The sequence below is a fragment of the Macrobrachium rosenbergii genome, chromosome 39 (assembly GCF_040412425.1).
Source record: "Macrobrachium rosenbergii isolate ZJJX-2024 chromosome 39, ASM4041242v1, whole genome shotgun sequence".
Lineage (NCBI taxonomy): Eukaryota > Metazoa > Arthropoda > Malacostraca > Decapoda > Palaemonidae > Macrobrachium > Macrobrachium rosenbergii.
This window is the reverse complement of record NC_089779.1, coordinates 11,763,231-11,784,668: the sequence shown is the minus strand read 5'-3', so window position 1 is coordinate 11,784,668 and position 21,438 is coordinate 11,763,231. Positions and strand designations below refer to the sequence as shown.

The following is a 21,438-nucleotide window of genomic DNA, read 5'->3' as shown; positions in this document are numbered from 1 at the left end:
CTAGGATAGAATGTAATTAATTGTGCCGCTCACATTCTTATCCTTTTACCTTAGGTTATTGCCCTTGGGTCCTTGGACTCCTTTTCCTTGTATCATTGGTGGGCACTCAATAAGTCATGTAGTTTACCCAGCTCTTTAGGACAGGTTGCATCTCACCTGAGGTGTGCAGCTACAAGGAGAAGGTATGGGTTGGACTGGCTTCCTACCTTTCTCCTGTTTTCCATCCTCTTCCAGTGGAAAGAGGAAGATTGAACAAGGGGTCACGAGCTAGACTGGCATGCATGCAGGTGATCTGCATGACTGAGTATCCTGTCTATAATCCATTTTTTGTTTGGATTAATAGATGCATTTCCTTCCTTCTCTCTAGCAAGGAGAGAGAAGGACTGACTATGGGCAAGCCGGTTGGTTTTAAGCTACACAGTCTTCAACATTGTGGGTTCGTCCGCACCTTTCGATTCAAGGGTTTTCATACTTCCCTTTGATTCGAAGTGCCCAGAAGTCTGGCAGTTGAACATCCCATATGTTCAACAGATCAGAGGTATGGTATCCTTACTTTACTCTTTCATGACCAGGAAGAGAATACCAGGTGAGCCCAATAGTAAGTCTCCATACGTAAAGACCGAGGGTTTGTATTCATGTAGGAACAAATGGCAAATTTTTAATTAATTTGTATTTTTCCTAACATACAGACCTGAGGTCTTTACATAAAAGGCCCACCTCTTACCACCCCTCATTCTTTGACCTGGGCCAAAAGGTAAACTAGGAGATTGAATGCATACCGGTTGGATGGGTCCGCCGCTACCATAGGTAAGTGTTACCATAACCGCCTTGCAAAAGTGTAACAGCCAGACTTTCCAGCTTCGCCGAAAGTTATCCATATGTAAAGACCTCAGGTTTGTATGCTAGGAAAAATACAAATTAATTAAAAACTTCATTTCTGTTGCAGAAACAGTTTTTAAAAGAAATTTCTTGATATGTTTTTTACTTACAGGCACCATTGCTAGACCCAGCACTTCGTCAGGTATTTAGAACGTTGCTTCGAGTCAAGAAAGTACAAACTATTGTTGAATTCTTCACTGCAGCATATCAGTCATCACCATCATGTCGAAAAGAAGAATCATCAAGTAAGTATGATTATTTTTCTTTGAAGCCTTAATTTTTTGTACAAGAATACAAACCATCATCTTATTAATAAGAATATTCCTGGTGAGAGCTGGAAGCAGTCATTAAAATTTGGGAATAAGGTGGTTTATAGGTGGCACACTTGTCACTAACCCATCACTCTCTTCTGCTGTCATAAAGTCAAGACTTTTCTGTTTTTCTGTCCTTTCGTGGTTCTCAACTGTTTGATAAAGTTTGATTGTATAATATCTGTATTGCTTTTGTGTTGAGTCAAATCGTTGTTCTTTATGTCCTGAATACTGGAACAGTATTCTTTCTTTAGGGACAACCCGTAACATACACAAGTGCAGACATGAAGCTGTAGATTCACTATTTTATGAAGTATTTCAATAAGACTTTTTGTTTGAGTACTAAAGAAACACCATGGTAGTATGTTATCGTCTTTAAATGAGTGGTTAGGGTTTCATCTCTGCCCTGCCTACTCTCTCCTTCCTTCTCAGCCATTGGACTGGTGGGTGGTAGAGGTATGAATATTGAGAGTCTTCTCATCAGGCATATCTTTTGGAATTTGTGTGTTCCTTTCTGCTCTAGAAGAGGCTCTGACTTCTGTTTCCTTCATTAGAAGGAGCTGTCTGTGAAGTTCATGACTGGCATTCAGCAAGACTTCCATGGAAGGTGTAAATCGGTTCCACCTTCTTAGCTGACCTTTATAGAAGCCTCCCTGAACTCAGGATCACTTCTTAATTGGTCACACATGTTTGCGCATTCTTAATTGGTCACACATGTTTGCGCATTCTTAATTGGTCACACATGTTTGTGCAACTCCATCTTCATAGAGGCTTTATGAGTTTAGGAGAAGATTTCAGTGAAGGGATTAAGTACATGTGTGGTACTCTACCTATTGCTCTTCCATCACCATTATTTTCAAGGTGTTCAGAGTAGGGGGATGTCACTGCCTTTCTTATGACACTTGGCTGGTGATTGTGTAGGCACACCTGATCCATTTTATCTTATAGCCAGGTACATTCCAGGAAAAAGGAATGTAGTGGCCGACAAACTAAGTAGGCAGAGACAGATTTTGGGAACAGAATGGTCTTTTCATCAGGAGGTTGCGGACAGACTGTTTCACGTGGGTGGGGAGGCCAATGATAGATCTCTTCGCAACAAGATTCAATAGGAAGCTAGAGGTCTATTGTTCAGTATCCCAGACACATTTGCAGTGGCGAAGGACGCCCTTCAACATCCATGGGACAACCTGGACGTGTACGCTTTCCACCATTTTGCCTGATTCGTCAGTATTCTCTCTCTCTTCCAAATTGATAGGGGTTAGTTTTAGAATCCTGTCGTTCATCCATAGATGATAATATTGCTGCCTACTGACCATTTTTCTTTTTTCATAATGGGAAAGACTGGATTCCCTGAAGCTTTCCTATAATGTAGTGCCACATAGCGACCGTGTTAATTATTGAGCCCTATCAGAATCTGCTGATTTCCTGAAAATGCAAAGGTTCACAACCAGGCATGTTCCACAAGTTTTAGGAACAGTGTCAATCAATTTCAGATGATCCTCCCTCCACAAGAGTAAATTTTCTGCTTGAAAGGCAATGGTTTGTGTTTTCTTTGAAACAAAAACCAAATTTAATTTAAGTTAATTTATATTTTTCCTAGATATATAAACCATAACTTTTTATCATATTCCCACCCCACTCAAGCCTGTATGCCACCAATTAACCACCTTGTTATCAAAGTTCAGTGATGGTTTCCAGCTCACTGTGAAAATACTCCAACATAAAATGCTCTGGATTGTATATCAAGAAAAATGCAAATTATATGTGAAGTTACTGTTCATGAGTAATGTGCAGAATAAATTTTGCTGAAAAATCAAGTCTCAAGTGGCTTCATTTTCTTTGTAAGTAAATATGTATATCTTAACCTTAGACTGGTAGTTCAAAAAATCAGCAAAGTAGCTTTTCTCAGATTTTGGTATGTATTTTGAAGGTACATGTATTTCCTTACCTAGTCCTTTTAGCGCTTGGAAAGGCATCAGTGAAATTTAACCATTTTGCCTGATTCTCATCCATTTCAGTCTGGTTGCAAGTGAATGTAGTTGACATTGTACATCTGAAAAAAGTTTTCATTGTAATTTTAGACATTTTGTAATACTGACATTTTTTCTTCTTTTTGATACTATAGATGGAAATGGAGGCAGCACTTTGTGTGATGAAGAGAGACTGCAGAGAATTGTGAGACGTTATGCCAGTGACTGTGTTTCTCTCTTGCTTCTTGGATTGCCTTCTCACCTATCAACACATTTGTTGTTATTACATTGTCAGAAGCTTGGTATTAACGTTACAGGTAATATGTTGTTATTTGTTACTGCTCAAGTTCTTGTATTGCACTGAATTATTTATAATCAGCTATACTTGTCAAGGTTGTACAAGAATGTCATTTACTCATGTTGTTATTGAAATTTATTTGCTTTCTTTACAGGGTACATTGAAGCCAGAGATGTAGGTACCGAGGGCCGAGTAAGTTTGGCAGGGGTAGTTCAAGAGGCACTTGACACTTGTATGACTCAGCACGGTCTTGACCCTGCTCTTCCAGCATCTGCTGCTACAACTTTGATGCATCATCTAAATGCTGTTAGAAAAAAGTTACTTCTTAGGTATGAATACTTAATTTTATTTATTTATTATCAGTCTCCTTAGATGTTAATGCAGAAATCGTTCTTGAGAAATAGACTGGTTTATTTAATGGCTATGTTTCCTTCTTTCAGAGTACCAATTACCTGATTTTCCATGAAGAAATTTGGTTTCTAGCTTTTAATATTTCATTGTTGATTACATCAGGTGAGATGTAGATATATATTTGAGTAGAAATTTCATCATCCATTGCGCAATTTATACATACTGTTTCTGCACAATACCACTGTTTAATACCAATATGGGATGACTGCTATCAGTAAATTTCATGGTAGCTATGTATAACACTTAGTGCAGAGTATAAAAAATTTTTTTTAAATGTCATCATCTCTTCCAGACATTGGGAGGGTGAAGCAGATGGACTCCGTACCACTCATCAGCGTGTAACTGCTCAACACTTAGGTCATCAGTGGTATTATGAAGATATTCTGAAGCAAAATGCCGTTGCGCCAGCTGTGCAGCCAGGTAAAAATTGTTTGTTTTCAGGGTGTTTTTGTAGATTAGTTTCAGGGAGGACACAAAGCTTATCTTGTATATGGATAACCTTTCCCAAAAGCTGGTCCAGTTATTGAAGCTTGGTAACAGGGGAGGAGTGGGTAACCCACCCACTCATTGGGCATGTAGCACCATTTTCTTTGTTTGCCTAGCTGTGCAAACATTGTGATAATCTCCCCCATCATGGCTGTTGTTGGAATTTAATTGAGTTCTTTGGCTTGTTTGCAGATTGGTCTCATTGTCTTTGTGTTAGAATGTTAGTACCCATAAAATTCTTTTTTATGAATACTCAACAAATGATGTGGTTGGGAACAAATGTTTGCTAGGTCTTGCATTATGTGTTTATGATTTTCATAAACACATAATGCAAGGAGCACATAACATCCGGCAATGGTGTTGAGGCCTGACAAGGTACCCTGGCTCAACCTTATCAAGCAGTTGCTTCCGGTACTTTTTTAATGACACATGGTCAGCATTATTCATCCTTTCAATGAAATCATTTTTAAACAACGTAAATACCATTAGTGATTTTATCGTTTATTGTTCTGTTGATTTTTACTATGTTGCTGTTGTTATGAGACTATATATTTGTTTTATTTCTAATTGTATGTTATTAATTTTAATTCTTTCGGGAGACATTGAGCTGAACCCTGAGCCTTCTAATCATTACTGTAAGAAAAATTGTAGAGTACTTTCTCAAATATTCAAGGCTTAAGGTCAGATTTTCTTGTTCTCCTGAGTTGTGCCTGTAACTAAATTTTGTATTTTTATCAGAGAGTTTCCTATATCTGAAGCTTTGCTGGACCTGTAGTTACCCAACTACTGTTAACATTTGAGGTCTGAAATAAAACATATGACCTCAGTGTTAGATTAACACTTTGAGGCTACAGTCATTAAATAATGCATTCTGTTCACAACCGTTGAGATGCCAGTGATGTCATCCACAGAATATATATGGCAAACTTCATGTCATGGTGCATTTTTCTTTTTGTTGTTTTCCATTTTTGAGCTTACTAAGAGTACAAGTATTCAGCTTCAGATTGACATATTAACTAGCTTTATATCATGAAAAATAAATGTACAGGAAGCAATTAAAAAAAACATAGAGCCAGAGCTCTGTTTACAATCGTCATTGTGTTATTTACCACAACAGAATTTTGGGTCCCATCAGAAATCTGAGAGGGTTAGCAGTGAAATTCTGAATATATCTCAATAAGAGTGTGAAGAGCACCTTATTTTGCCAAAATACCTTTTAGAGGAAATGCAAAAAGAGCTGAGTTTCCTCTGTTGAATGTTATGACAATAAAATAATTCCCTTAATCTGTAAACTTGAGTTATGCACTTGTGTACCATCCAGTGTGCCCTAAGAGGAATTGTTGTGATTACCTTAAAGGATAGTAATTAAGTTTGCTCACACTAGAGCAATATCACAGTAGGAGTTCTGCTTCTTGTTTTAGTCACCTTTTACATTTAAATTATGTGAGCTGAATTGCATGTAAATTATGTGAGGTGAAGGTTATGGATTGCATGTAGGAATTTTATATTTATACAATCAAACAATAAAAAAAATTGTGCCATAAGTTTAGGGGCCAATGCCTTTATTCAGATTTAGTTTTGTTAATACTTTTGCATCTAGTATTCCCCCTAATCCTAACCCTTTGACGAGGTAGAGCCACTGCATTTATGCCTACTCTCTCTGCTCTGGATCCTCTTATTAATTTTCCCCCTCCTTTCTTCCTCTTTCGTTGATGACCTTTGCATGACATAAAATTATGGACACCACTGCTCTTGTAACTATGAAGGAGGGTGGAGTTGGACGGCATGCCGCTCCACCCGTAGAACTAGAATACCCGACGTTGTCGAGTGGGAGGAAATTTTTGTCAAGCCATGCCCTTAGTGCTGGGTCTGATCTCAACAGACTGACAACCCGTAAGGCACTGAGGGTTTGGTGTATATCCAGGTGAGGATTCCAGGACAGTTACCACTGTGGGTAACAATATTGCTTCTCCCCTAGTTGGCCCTCATTGGTGAGAGGGACCTCATCCTGGATGAAATTTATAACATTCGTTGTATGACAAACACCTCTAACCCCTCTACGACTTCTGGCACAGATATGGGTTATTCTAAAAATCAAGCAAATTTTAAGGGGTTGGGAACTGATCCTGCTCACAATCAGTCCCAGATTTTGGGGGCTTTTTGTCTTAGTTAGTTCAGAGACCATGAGCCAGATTACTTCCCCAGAAATATAAGTCTCACTTCAGCACAGTGCTAATGTGAGACTTCTGTTGTTACATTGCTTAACTGTAGCCTTGGAAAGCACAAATGAATCACCCCTCAAGTGCTTCAGAGGCAATTTTGTCAGGTTTAATTGTATAACTGCAGATAAAATTTGTTAAGTTTAAATGCTTGTGGAGAATAGTGTTATGAAGCAGAAATAGGGAAATTTTAGTTCCCTAAGACTTTTTTTCATTTTTGCAGGTCGAGGGGCATTACTTGGGGAATTAAGAGGCAGTGTTAGTACACTTCATGCACTACATCAAAATATTTCTGAGCTAAGGGAAAAGTATACCAACTTAACGGGAAATGTTGAACAACGTCTGAAATGGGCTGCTGGTTCTAATCCAACAATTGCGCAAGTAAGTAATAAAAATTTTTTTAGGTACACAGTACAGTATACAATTTTGATTTTGATATGAACTAAAATTTATTAGGTAAAACTATGGAATGAAGCAAATAATTCTTACTTTTCCATTTTAGTATAGACATGCTAATCAAGTTAAATCTATTTCAGGCTCTTGAGGAATTCAGTAGTGGTGTAGAGGTTGCTATTAGCAGTGTCAGTGATCTTGTACAAAAAAGTGAAGAAGTTGCTTCAGTATGCAACACTGTATTACACTACGAAGCATTGCGAACCCATACGGTAGATGCCATTTCTTGGGATTCTAGCTTCACAAAAGTAAGTAATAATGCTCTTCATGGATGTTTTATTGGTCTTCATACATGATTTTGACCTAGTCAGGATACAGTATATGTATTTGCAGACATGGAAATAAAAACCAGAACATTTTTTGTTGCAGCATTCCCCAGCACTAACTGGAAACAGTCACTGAAGCTTGATAACAAGGTGGTTGACAGGTGTGTGAGGGAAGTTGTCCCTTACGCATGTAATGTAAGCTAGCATTTTTTTTAAGACATGGTCGAGTTATGGTATCTTGCTGTGCTCTGACTGACTGTCAAATTGAAGCTTTCACCTTTTTTATGGTATTTATGGCGACCAACAGAAGGTTTAGTGGACGAAAATGGGTGTTTGGCTGCTTTATGTCCTCTTGTTAATGTTTTCTGGTCATAGTGTATTGGCTGGTCTCTTTGGCAGTGGAAAAGGTTTGGTAAGAACAGAGGAAAACCAAAGATGTTCACTGATGTCTTGGGGATAGTTTATTACCTTGACACCAAATCTTTTCAGCTCTTTTCTCCTGGGTTCTCATCTCACTCTCCCTGCCTTGTATGCTTGTTCTCCTCTGGCTACACTCATGAAGGTAGGTGACCAGCAGATGCTCTCTGACAGTGCCAACCCAGGTGCATGTGGCCTAGCTTTCCCTGTGTAAGGCTGGTATGCCAGTTCCTACCCGTGCTTCATCTTCATTGGTGATTTTGCTGGAGTTCTAGCAGATGTGGGATCCCTAGGTATTCCAAGTAACCTGATCTTCTCTGTTGTTCTTGCTAAAGAGCTCAACACTATTAAACCTCCAGTAGGAGTTGTCTTGCCCAGGGAGATGCCCCATAGTATTGAGCATAGGCCATACTCCTCCAGTGCTTTGTGTCCATAGACCTGAGAGCACTCACCAGGGCAGTCTAGTGTGTCAATGTCTTTTTTGGTTAAGGATCCAACTCATGGTTCAGAGTTGATCTGCTGAGACTTCAGGGTACTTTCTTTCAGAATCCCTTCAGTCCAAGTTTGAACAGCACTTTCAAGAGATCATTTGGCTCATTCCTGTCAATTGTAGAATACACTAGGGTGCACTGTGGAGACGATACAGCCCTTCCAAATACTGTTGTCACAACTTGCATGCAGTTTCTTGGATTAGGTTAACAGTCTCATGTGTGTTCAGAAGTTGCCCTGTTGTCCAACAGATCAAGCATGCTCCCTACCCCACCCTTGAAATGCCCAAGGACACTGACTCATCAGTCCACAGACTAACAAACAACCTACCCTAGAGTGACTCTGATAAGAAGTTACTTCCTTCTTGGCTACATAGTCAGTGCCTGGGAGTCAGTCGCCATGGCCTCCTTCCAGGCAGCATCATGGCTTGTCATTTGGTTGAACATGCTCGCTGACTTCGTCATCACTGGAGTTTCAGCTGCAGATGAGACAGCAAAATTATGGAGGTTGTTGATGTCATCTGAGGGTCATTTTCAGTTTTGCATCCCAGTGCAAGATTGTTTTGGAGGTTACAGGAGCCACTGGTCCCCTGCTCATTATCATGGCCATTAACATGGCATTTCAAGGTGAAATTCAATTTGCTAGTTGCTTGAGAGACAATCCTCCCACCCAAGGAGTAATTCTTCATAAAAGGAGATGGTTTTTATTTCCATAGGAACAAATATCAAGTTTTAAAAATAATCATTTATATTTTTCCTAGGTATATAAACCAGAGCCTATTATCAAATCTTACCGTAACCACCCAACATAGTCCCTGATGCCTAAAGAAAAAGAGCTAGCAGGTGAGTTGGGAACTCCCCCAACTCCCTTGCTTACCAATTAACAATTGGTAACCAAGCTTCAGCAACCATTTCCAGCTCATACTGAGGAATACTCTCTATAAAATGGTCTGGTTTGTGTAACTTAGGAAAAGTTCAAAATACTTTAAAATTTGTATGTATTTCATAGTAACAGCAGTAATAGAATCATACTGTGTCAGAATTGATTTCTTGTTTATATTTGTGTCTCTTTACAAAATTCAAATTCATAGGTTGGAGGCTGTTATTTTGATCTTGTCATCACATTTAGGTACTCAGTGGAAAAATATTGTAGTTTTCTAGTTTTTCATATATGGCTGTTCATTAAAGTATCCTATTGAGCTAATTAAACAAGATAACTTGAAGCCTATATGATCTTTTAATTTATTTGCAGGTTTTGAACAGCTGTCGGGAAAGTTGTATGCTCATAGAAAGGTACCACAATACTGTAAACCCACAAGAGGAAGTGTTAGTTTCTCTTTGTCCACTTTCAGGCGATATCAGTACGAAATGGATACAAAATGCCTCTGTTGCTGTATCAGGTAAATTTTTCCATAATTATTCTTTTCCATAGTTTTGATATTCATTTTTAAGCAGAAAGCCATTTACAGGTTGAATGTTTTCAAGTTGCCCAACTTAGTTTTTGTAATATTTGCAGTGTTACAATAAGATTCATGATGGTTTTGTATATTTGAACTGGGTTTAGTAGTATGATAAATTATATTGAGAATTTTTCATTCAGTTGGTTATACCAAAATCATTACAAACTATACCTTCATTCATTATTATTTTTTTTTTACATTACATTCTTTTTATGCTCAAGAGTTTATTTTCATTTGTTTTTACTGTCTTATTTCATCCATACCATGTCTCATTTATTTGCCACTTTCTTCACTGCTTCGTTGAAAACACCTTTCACTTCATAAATTCAGGGTGCCTAGAAATCAGAAAAAAGTAATTTTACAAAGTGATATATATTTGATTTAATGTCCTTCAACAACTATTTTTTTTTTATTACCACAGAAAGTGCATGTCCTTTTATTGGAAAACTGTACTTATACAATAAAAGTTTTTAATAGAAACCCATTAAATTAATCATAAAATCACCTGACTCCCCTGTCCTTTCACTGGTGCCATTTGTATCCTCCATTTGAAGGGAGAGAGGCTTGGAGGATGGCCATAGAAATTATGATGAATAGGTTTGTAGAGAATCTTGTTGTATTGTAGAAACATAGTTTGTTATTGCAAACTTATTAGTGTACAGTACAGTGTACAGTGTAATCATAAAATACCCTGAATCATCATTAACATAAAAACCAGGATGTGGCTGCCCAAAATCTATTCTTGAGGAAAAAATAAGTAATTGGCAAAAGAAACTTCCAGGCAAAGAGAGCTTCCATGAGTAATAAGTTTGCCATGGAAAGATTCTTACTCTAACCTTTTATCAGGGTCTTGGCCTTGTTGATTACAGTTCTGTTTTTCTTAGAGCCATGGATATTTTTGCTTATGTCCCAGTGGCTGTCAAGCAAATCTGCAATTCATGTCCCATTTAGCCAGTTGTGGTGTTGCCATTCCACGAAAAGTGAGATTTGAGCTATGAGTATTGAATTTTTTAAACAAACATAGTTTTTAAAATATAATTAATTTTCATTATAAATCTATTACATATACAGTGCTTTGATTACCCCCTTCCCAACCCCAGTGATTTCTTACAGCTAACTGAAGCAATTAGCTGCTGAAACACATGGGTAGTACTGCCATCTGTTGCCAGTCTCCCTTTTCTACATGTGCTAATTTGTATAGGAGTTGGTGGATTACAAAGGCCGCATTATAATTAAGGGGTTAGTATTGAAAAATTTTGTTTTTAAAAAATTAGAATATGTTGTATGTACTATTTTTTCAGATCATATTGAGCATCTAACGAAGCTTGTTGGAGAACGAAGTTCAGAACTGAAAAAGTCTTCCGATAATGTCCGGTCATCTGTTGTTACTGTGCGAACTCATCTTACCACACATCATAAATTTATGTCAGATATTAGAGCTCTGCTCAAAACAATGGCAAAGGTAATGGAAATAATACTGTTTGGGTTTTGTGTTTATATAGTTTCATTAATGCAAAACATTGTTCCAGCAAGTTTTGAAGGTGCAAATTATTTTACAGATACAGTTACTTACTGTAGGGGTTTGACTTAAATCATTAAGTGTAGCAAAATCTCAGAAAAACAGTGATGAAGCATTTCCAAAACTGACATTCATCCAGCGCTGATGCGTTCAACAAAAAAGTCTTCATCACCTAGTTCAGCTGTTAGAATAATAGAAAAAAATGTGTTTATTTTCTTAACATTGATACTGTTTGCATTGCAACCATAAAATTCCAAATAGTCTAATTTGATTATTTTTACGCCTCAACACTGAAAAAAAGATAAATATGAAAGTATTGTTGTAGCTAAAACACATCCACTAATATCAACGGGTGGGCATGGTCTGTGTGATGTAGCCATTTGTGTGGAGGCAACATGAACTAACTAGAACGTGGGTCTACTGTACATTGTGGTGACAGTGAAATGATCTTGAAAGTATTTATTAAGAAATATTTGCCTATGCAATTACTCTTTTGTTAATACCAAGATTTTGTTCCAAAGCCTAGGCATGTTAGTTTTCTGTACTTGCCAAAAATACATTATACTTATCATTTACAATTCTCTATTAATTTCTGCCCAGAAAGCATATGAAGTTATCTACACATTCTTGCACTTTTAAGTTACCTTATGAATGAGTCAGTTATCCACCAAAAGCAAGCAGAACTTTCTTGATTTTCAAGAAAAAAACACTCTTAGTTAAAATAAAAGTGTTGCATTGCCCTTGTCATTAATACTAATAAATATTTAGATTAATAATAGCTGTCTTCTCGATATAATTTAAATCTTCACCATCTTTTATTCTTCATGTCACTTAGTTTATGAACTATACCAGTGCATAAAAGAGGTATTTTTATGGGGTAAATAGAGTTACTCAGCTGTGAATTCGCAAACTTATCAATATGAATGACATTGGAAATTTAAACAAAAATTTGGACACAACTTGGCAACAGTTGAGTCTGAGATTTTGGACGATACAAAAAGAATCATGTGTAACGTTTGAGCATTACTGTACATACCTAGTTGTTGGGCAAGTGTCGGTAAAGCAACATCATTACCATTTGACACTTTCTGTTCATTACTTGATATAGCTGAATAAAGAGAAACATGTGCTCTATAAAAAAACTGTCATTACTCCAAAATTCTCATACAGTGGATTTTATTTTGCCCTTATTCTTCTCAAAATAAAACCACCTAATATTTAGTCTGTTGTTATTTGTCACAAGGAACATGACTGTTACACTTGCATCACAATTTTTTAAGTTTTATTATGATATTATCAAGAATACTACTTAATATGCAATTCTTTTTTGTTTTCAGTTTGAAGAGGGTATTGTTTCTGGCGTTGAAGATTACTTGATGCTTTATCGAAATTACTCAGAGTCCATATCTGGTCTCATACGACAGATGCTTCATGATCCTTTGACACCAGATAAATCTTTATTATACATACAAAAACTCCAGGATGTAGCTGGTCAGACAGGTCTGTACTTGTGTACACTAAGTCAGTAATTGAAAATACAGTATTGGAATTGTAATAACTGACCCAAAGAATTTAGTCTTATTCAGAAGATTGCAGTTCACATTTTCTTGTTTCCAGGGATGATTTATGATCAGTTAGTAGACTTTGGCAATCAGTGTGTTGTTGAAGAAGCTCAAGAAGAGGAAGAGGCCCACAGAGAAGGTAGTGGTGAACCTAGAAGACCACCACTTCTACGTCAAAGTAGTATCGTCATGTCACCTGCAAAAACTTCAACCCCAGACTCTAGGACCAAAATTAAAAGACATCCTTTAACTGGAAAAGGTAAACTTTTATCAAGATAGGGTTTTTTTTTTTACATTAACAGTAAATAGATATTTTTAGACAAATTTTTTAAATAAGGCAGTGCAAAGCAGCCTTATTTCATTTTATTCATCTTACATGGTTGTACAGTATAAATTATCACTTTAGTAATTTAATGTGGATTGATATGCAAGTACATATTCTTGCTCACAAGAGCCTCAGTTATTGCTCAAAGCAGTTGATAGGCTTCAAAATTTTATTGAGTGTAGGAGAACAATCTCACTGAAAAGAGGGCTTTAAACCTCTCTCTTTCCAGTCATTTTGTTGCATCATAGAGAAGACTCCCTTACTGATGTGACTGCATATTTACTTTGTTTTATTTTACAAGTTAGCTATTCAACATACTGAAATGTTAATGTTTCCCCCTTTAGTTTTATTTTAGTTATAAAGACAGTCCCCGACTTATGGCAGGGGTTCCAATCCTGCAGGGCGCTGTAAGTCAGTTTCCGCCTCAAGTCGGTGCTTATTAATTATGGCGCCATAACTAGATACCTATTCTTGTAAATGCTGTAACTAATTACCTGTTCTTGAGAAATGTATTTGAAAAAGCACGTAAGGTTGGAACGCCGTAAGTCGGTGCCAACGTAACTCGGCGATGCCCTACCTGTATATCCTTTTGTATCTCAGGTTACCTGAAGCTGTCAATACCATTTTTTTATTCTATTATGTATTGCAGTATTTTTTCTTATGGTTTTGCTGAGAACATCCCATACAGGTTGAGAGAACATGTACAAATTTCATATCATCATGTGACCCGTGTAGTGTTGCATTATGTAAAAGAATAGTACATGCAGCCTGGAAAACACATCACACGTGTTTAACAGGATCACCAACGGGGAAATTAGGTACTCTTACCTGACCACTGAGCTAATTTATTTAGCTCTCAACAGGGCTGGCCTCCAATAATGGAGGAGCTTGGCAAGATGAATTCTGGAAGGGAACATCATACAAATCTGGAAAATCAATGATTGATAGATGTTACAGTCATGGTCTCCTTTGTGAAATGGATTTTTTGTTACTAAATTGGTGTTCTGGAATTAATGAAGACTAAGATGAGAGAAAAGTTCATTTAAGATATTTATTAATAGAATGGTAGGGATTTTCTACCAAAATGTACAGTAGCTGCATTGGCAGCTGTTAGTTAGTACAGACTCATTAAAGCAGCAGGTGAAATTGCAAAAGTAAGGAGGCCTCTTGTTAGTTTGTCTCATTTCAGACAAGGTTTATGTTATCAAATAATTAAGATCATTGCCCAAGAGAAAGGTCACATATAAAATTGGAAATTGTACCAAAAATCACTTGATGGCTGTCATTTAAGAGCTTATTTTGGGAAAATCAGTAATTGTTAATATGAGGTAACTATGGAAAAATACCACATGAAGAGGGAGAGATCAGACCACTTATTTGTAAATCTTGAAAAGGCATTTAACCAAGTACCAAGACGAGCAATTGGATGGACATTATGAAGGCAAAGGGTACCAGAAACTTATGAACTAGTGATGTAACTGTACCACAACACTAGATATAGAGTAAAGACAGAGGCAAGAGTATCAGAAGAGTTGAAGATGAGTTTTTGTTCTCATCAAGGCACAGCCCTTAACCCTGTGCTTTTCACCAAAGTTTAGAACATTTCCATTACCTTGGGGACATACTGGACTGAGAGGGCAGTAAGCAAAAAAGAATAGTAACCATCTGGATGAAGTGGAAAGATATACCCAGTAGCTGGCCGATAAATAAATATATCCCATTTGTGGACAGAGCAAAGACTTATGCTGTATGCGTAAGGCATGCCCTACTATATACAGCGCAGCAGAAACAAATGAAGATTCTGAGAAAAACATGTGACTATTAAGTGGTAACATTTATGAACAGTGTGCACTGGCAAAATCATAACTTGAGATCTCAAAAGTAGGGATGGTTTGGAAATGATGAGAATGAACAAGAAAGGTTATAAAAAGTCTGGGTACAGGAGCTGCAGGACAGACCTAATATAAGGCCAAGGAAATCATGGAAAAGGCAAAGATGGAAGACCTAAATCTGGCAGGAATTCAGACTGAAGGTCTGCAAGACACAGGATAGTTGATAGATCTCATTTAATGCCTAATTTCAGAAAGGAAAAGCTGATGTAAAAAGGTTAATGAAGATGAGTGGTACTAAGTAGTCTTATATCATTTGCACAGATATCAAACAAATTATATACATTAGTCTCTTCCTTAACAGCAATATTGAATCTTGTAAAGTAATAATTATAAACTTTTAATGAACAAACCAGGAATCAATACCAAGTGAAACATCCCATCCTTGGGGGAGTCATCCTTCCTACCGTCATTCACACCATATCTCTTTACAGTATCAGTTTCCAGTAGGAAATCTCTCTACTTTCTCCCATAATATGGTCTTCTTTTCTGTTTGTAATACTATACTAGTGAATGGAATATTTGTCAATCACTCATTTTATTTTTATTCATCCTGCTTGGTTGTTTAAATTATCTTGTAGTCATTTAAATTATTAAGTAAATGCAAATTGTCATTTCATGAGTATCACCGACTTCTCAAAGCAGTTGACAGACTTGAATTTTTTCAATTTTTTGTTGGATGTTGTACTTAGTTGAGTAGTTTCTACATAGGCACCAGCTAGTGCTGTAGGTATTGTACAGCAGTGTCTCCAAGGCACCAGCTAGTGTTGTAGGTATTGTACAGCAGTGTCTCCAAGTTTATTTAGACATATGATTTCATGCTTTTATACAACAGGTCCATTTTATATTATCATATAAATAGGTATTTTAACTTATTAAATTATTGCATTTATATAAGTAATGCTGCTGTTAATTTATTGTGTATTCCTTAAGGCAATGTCAGTAAGCTAGTTGGGTAAAGTCAGATTACATATACAGATCAGTCAGTCATGCCTGGTGGTTTTAGCTTTGCCTTTTTAAAAAAATTTTGCGGAAGTAGACTACTGTAATTTGTTGCATAGCCTTACTAGTAGCAACAGTGTTTGAATACATGACAGAAATAAGGATTATAAATAACAGTAGTTTAAGCAGACCACCAGGTTCACATTCTCACCTCTATGAAGTGCTTATGTTACACCCTCCCTGGCATAAAAAGGCATGGTAATTACAAAAGTAGCAGTGTGAATGGGTCTTCTTGAGATTGGCTGAAATCAGTGTTTCCAATATCATTATTTTATTTCTGGATCGGGGTCCCGTGTCAGCCGGTGAAATAATCCATTCAGCACTTATTTCTAGGTAATTCCGTTGCTAGATACCAGAGAAAAGCTAAATGTAAAGCTGGGGTTACTACCCCCAGAGCGAGCTCCAAGAAATGGAGTCGTATATGGTAAAGGGTGAGATTGTCACAATCACGGGACCCTGCCCTATAAAGATTCCCAATGTCAAAAGTCCCAACGAGAGAGGTGCCGATACAAGCCCATGCACTACTCGCGGACTGTACACAAGGCAACACTAGGCGCATTCCATGTTAGCACCCACCCCACTAGAATGATGTTTACCATGGGAGGGAGAGAATGAAAAACAGGGGTGGGTCACCGGGTGACACGGGCCCCTCCCCAGAAATAGATTTTTCCTTTTAGAGATGGAAACTATTTCTTCAGTAATACATCTGGATGCTTATTTATACAAAGAACCCTCATACCTTCTTATACAGATCATAAACATGTCAATAAATAATCTATGTATATCAAACACAAACGAACAATGGGCTTTCAATAATTGTTTTATCTAATTATAAGATAATAATAAGACATCTGGCTACACGAGTGGGAATAGAAGGTATTCAAATCATTTCTTGCATGTAAATTGCATGAGTAGGGTAATATTTAAAATAGCATGAAATATTTTGTCTATGAAGCTGTTTGGGGTAGGTGAAAGGAACAATCACTAAAACATTGCCTGAAAGGTGGGAAATTTCAGTTAATGCTTGGCAGTGGTAGTGCAGTTTTCCTTTCAGAATACTTTGCATATTTATATATGTTTTTCTGGAGCATACACACCATTATAATAGCTCAGTGATTGGGTAATTAAAGCAGTATTTTGCTTAATAACTAATCAAGCAAAAGTTTGAAATCTCATTGAGTCCCTGTCATCCTTTGTGTGAAAAGCTAGCTAGCTTGTATTTTTTTAATGCATTTGAATGATACTTTGATTGAATGAATAAAGATTATAAGAAAGTAATATTGACAGATATGACATGAAAGTGTACTTCAAAGAAGGCCAGTAAAATCAAATACATGGCAAATCTATACATAAGTCTATTGTTTGCTTTTCCATGCTTCGTTTTCTACAGTCACCATCATTACAGGTTATTTTTTCCAGTTTACAGATGTGGATATAACTTTGGTATAATAAAATTATTTTTATATTAATGCAGTTTGACTGAATAAAGTTTGACTGAAAAGGAAATATTGCAATCAGAACAGTTTGTGGGCATAGGTCAATGTGTAGCCTAGGGAATACTAACGAGACAAAACATAATTATTAAAAGCCCATCATTCGTTTCTGTTTGATATAAGTAGACTGTTTGATACAAGCTTATCCTTCTCGTGCTTATATTATTGATACAAATTGACATGTTTATGCTTTATATAAGAAGGTGAGTGTTCTTTTATTGACAAACACTTAAATATGTTACTGAGAAACAGATTGAATACATGTCACAATTAGCCAATGATTTCAGCCAGTCACAAGCTACACGTGCTGTGCCACATCTTCACCTATGGGTGGACAGATGAACTGAAACCTACTATGGTACAGAAAAGTGCGGTCCCTCTAGTTTTCCAAGAGGATTCCATAATGGGGGACATATAGTACCTATTCCTTGGGTCAGGGAGAAGTACCGTAGGCTAAGGAATCAGCACTACAGTGTTTGTTATGAGCTGGCTATTGTGAAAGAGGGTCTCTTGCCGTTAATTCACTTAGCATATACTAAATTTCATTAACAATGTTTTAAAACTTTTCAGTTGTCCAGGAACACAATGCTTATGCATTAAATGTATGGAGACGTGTAAAAGTGAAATTGGAAGGAAGAGATTTGGATGCAACACGAAGAGCATCTGTTTCAGAGCAGGTAAGGAAAAGTAATACATGTAGTGTTATATGCATTTCAGTTTGTGCATTTTTTATTTTGGTAATACTCATGGTGAAATAAATGACTTGGTTTGTGGTAATACAGTAAATTAAGATCTGTTACAATGCTTGTTGCTTTTAATTTAGAATTTTAATAAGCTTTTGTGCTATCAAAAGTAAACAAGTATCTATAATGAAAGATACCCAGTACCAAATTTTCAAAGTATTTTTCCTAAGTAAACAAAGCAAAGCCTTTCAAGTAGGACCAATCCCCAGTGTGAGCTGGAACCGTCACAGTCCTTGGAATTTTGTCACAAGTTGGTTAATTGGAGGTGGGTCACCTGCCATAAAGCAGTGCTTTTCCTGTCAGCATCAGGGATTGTGTGCAATGGTTGAGATGGGATTATGATAAAAGGCTCTGGTTTGCACGCCTAGGAAAAATGCAAATTACTGTAAAGCTTCGGTTTGAATTTCTACAGAAATACAAACCGTTGCCTTTTATGTACAAGACTTGCACCTTAGGTGGGAGAAGTCTCTCGACTGACTGGGAAGTTGAATCTCCATCCAGGAATGCCATGTTCCTGGTCATTCATGAGCAGGGTAGTAGTGACTTTTGTAACCTGATATAAAATCTGGCTTATGGATGCCAGATGGTGGGATTCTGAGCCAGAGTGAGATGTTTCAGACCTCTCATTTAAAGAAAACTTGAGAGACTAACGCCACCATAAAGATAGGGTAGCACAAGTCATAAGAAAGTTAGCATCTGGATCAGTCATAAATTGATGTATTAAGATGATTACTTTGTCACTGCTGCTGATGAAAAGGAGAGCAGAGGGAGTCTACCTTTAAGAGTCAATGTTCTAAGATTAGATGCCTGAATGTGAAGTCTATCTGCATTGGGAGAAGCCTGGTCACCCTTTTAACTCAACTTTTAGCTTTATGCCTCAGGTGAAAAGTTTTATGCCTAAGAGGAGAATGGGGACTATATAACCTGTTAAGCAGCCACTACAGGTCATAAGGAAGCATCCAGGGACTTACGAGATTAAGGTTGCCTGGCACTGTCAGGAACCTTCCCTCATTACCTATGAAACTGAAAAGTTTCTTGAAGGCTAAAGTCAGGCTAATGATCATGGCTTTATGAGCTCTCCTCTGGGTTGGATGACTGGCCTCCTTGCAGGATGAACTTACGTCTGCTTGATCTATTAAAAATACCATGATAACTGCCTGAAGGGATTCTGAAGGAGGACATTCAGGTCCAGACAGATTCCCCCAAAGCTTCTATTGGAGCTTCTTGCAATTGAGACTGACACACAAGTCTGCCTTGGTGAGCAATCTCAGTAGCTTGGACTCAAATGATCAGACCTGATGAATGATTTCTGAATCAGGAGCCTATGTTGACTCCCACCCATTCAGAATCATAGTGCACATTTCCTGGACATAATAGGCACATTGACTGATAATCACTTGCACACAGCTTGTCATGATACCACTAAGTGTCATCAAGTGATAACCTTTCACACATGAATGTTTTGTCTGCACTTGCACAATCTGGGGAGTGTTTACATGTATATCTGGAGTTCTTGATGAGCCAGGCACTGCTCAGTGGTCACCACAATCACCCTCAAGCTGTTTGTCTGTACATGCATGACCCAGAGATCATGAACGCACTGAGCGAGAAGGCAGTGCCGACTTTTCCTGCATACCTTGGCAGAAGTACAAACGAGGGGAGAGTTCAGGACAGTCCTTGTCTTGGTAGGAATGGGAGGTGCTGTTTAAAAGGAAGCTTAGAGAACCCATGGTAAGCCCTACTTATGCCACTTTCCACTTGCAGGTAAATGAAAAGAAAAGGAAAGGACTCACTCAAAGTCTGACAGGACTTCTTTTAAGAGGGATTCTATGATTTTTTTCATTCCCAAGGAAGTATGAGGAGTGGAAGATGAGGAGGAGAAAGAGCTTGATAACAAGGAAGAAAGTAGGTGCTTGCATCTTCACCATACTCCATCCACAAATCTTACTTTCACTGGCTACAGCAGAAGGCGTGTCAAGGCAGGTAGTAGGGTCAGTGCTCCATACTGCTGGGTCATCTCCACAGGCTGGCAAGATGACTGCTGCTACAGGAGGCTCAACAGTTCAAAAGCAGAAACAATAGAAGGAGCAGCAGCAAATGACAGTTCACTCAAAATACCAAGAACATGAATGCCTGCCAGTACTCCGGCAAACCAGGGCAAGGCAGTAGTGAATCATGAACTTGCACTGGAGTCTCACCAGGGGTGAGCTCAACAAACTCACTTTCATTGACACTGTCAGAGATTGTGGGTTGGTTGCCTGCCCTCACTCATGCACCCTCCTCAGCCAACCAGAGAGAGAGAGAGATTGATTGATTGATTGATTGATTGATTTAGTAGTACTGAAGGCACAGTAATCCCCCCTTCACAGAAACCAGCAAACATCTTAGCCTTCCTCCACTGCTGCTGGACACCAAACAGCACATTCCTCACATGAGATACCATTACAGAACATTTAACAGGTTACCATGGCATCAAGGGAATAAAAGCCACCAAACACTTTTTTTTATATTTTCTATTTAAATTTGTGTTGAACTAAAAACACAAATGCCATACATAGAGTAAAAAAAAAAAAAAAAAAAAAAAAAAAAAAAAGTTCCAACTTGGTGTTTGCACAAGCACAGGAAGATGTCTGAACTCAACAACAACCCACACCGAGCACAGGAAGATGTCTGAACTCAACAAAAACCCACAACGAGCACAGGAAGATGTCTGAACTCAACAACAACCCACACCGAGCACAGGAAGATGTCTGAACTCAACAACAACCAAAGAAAAAATGCCAGCTTATGGCAGATGGACAGGGTTCCCCCCCACCCCCCCAGTCACCTGCCTGCCTATAATTAACCACCTTGTTACCATTTTTCTACAACCACTCCAGCTTTAGTTAAGTAATACTACATAAAAGGCAATGATTTGTATTTCATAGAACAATTAAATGCGGTTAATATTTTCAGTATGTCACTAATTCACATAATAATTTTTCAGGTGGATTACACCATAAGGGAAGCAACGAACTTGGATAACCTTGCTACACTGTATGAAGGATGGACACCATGGGTCTAAAACATGTTACACAAGTAATTTGCCATTGCTATAAGAATGAATGTGCTGTGACTATAAACTAAAAATAAAATCTTGGTCTTTTTTATATTCATTAATTGGTTCCTACTACTCAAGTGTCACTTTAGGTACTGCACTTCATTCTGCATATTCCTTAAAAAACCATATATCTTATTATTGTTATTG

The 21,438-nt window shown here is 37.6% G+C and overlaps 1 protein-coding gene across 1 annotated transcript in view; it reads left to right on the top strand.

Annotated features, from left to right (window-relative positions):
• The window catches only part of nonC (serine/threonine-protein kinase Smg1), a 108,964-nt gene extending 87,626 nt beyond the window's left edge, over positions 1–21,338 (top strand). The window contains exons 55-66 of the mRNA XM_067082572.1: positions 992–1,124; positions 3,316–3,477; positions 3,613–3,787; positions 4,162–4,289; positions 6,798–6,955; positions 7,111–7,275; positions 9,451–9,598; positions 10,960–11,120; positions 12,515–12,677; positions 12,795–12,998; positions 18,019–18,125; positions 21,178–21,338. Of these exons, the coding sequence (XP_066938673.1) occupies positions 992–1,124; positions 3,316–3,477; positions 3,613–3,787; positions 4,162–4,289; positions 6,798–6,955; positions 7,111–7,275; positions 9,451–9,598; positions 10,960–11,120; positions 12,515–12,677; positions 12,795–12,998; positions 18,019–18,125; positions 21,178–21,255 (1,782 nt within the window). The 3' untranslated portion in view covers positions 21,256–21,338. The remainder of the gene's footprint in view (positions 1–991; positions 1,125–3,315; positions 3,478–3,612; positions 3,788–4,161; positions 4,290–6,797; positions 6,956–7,110; positions 7,276–9,450; positions 9,599–10,959; positions 11,121–12,514; positions 12,678–12,794; positions 12,999–18,018; positions 18,126–21,177) is intronic.
• Positions 21,339–21,438: the final 100 nt, after the last annotated feature.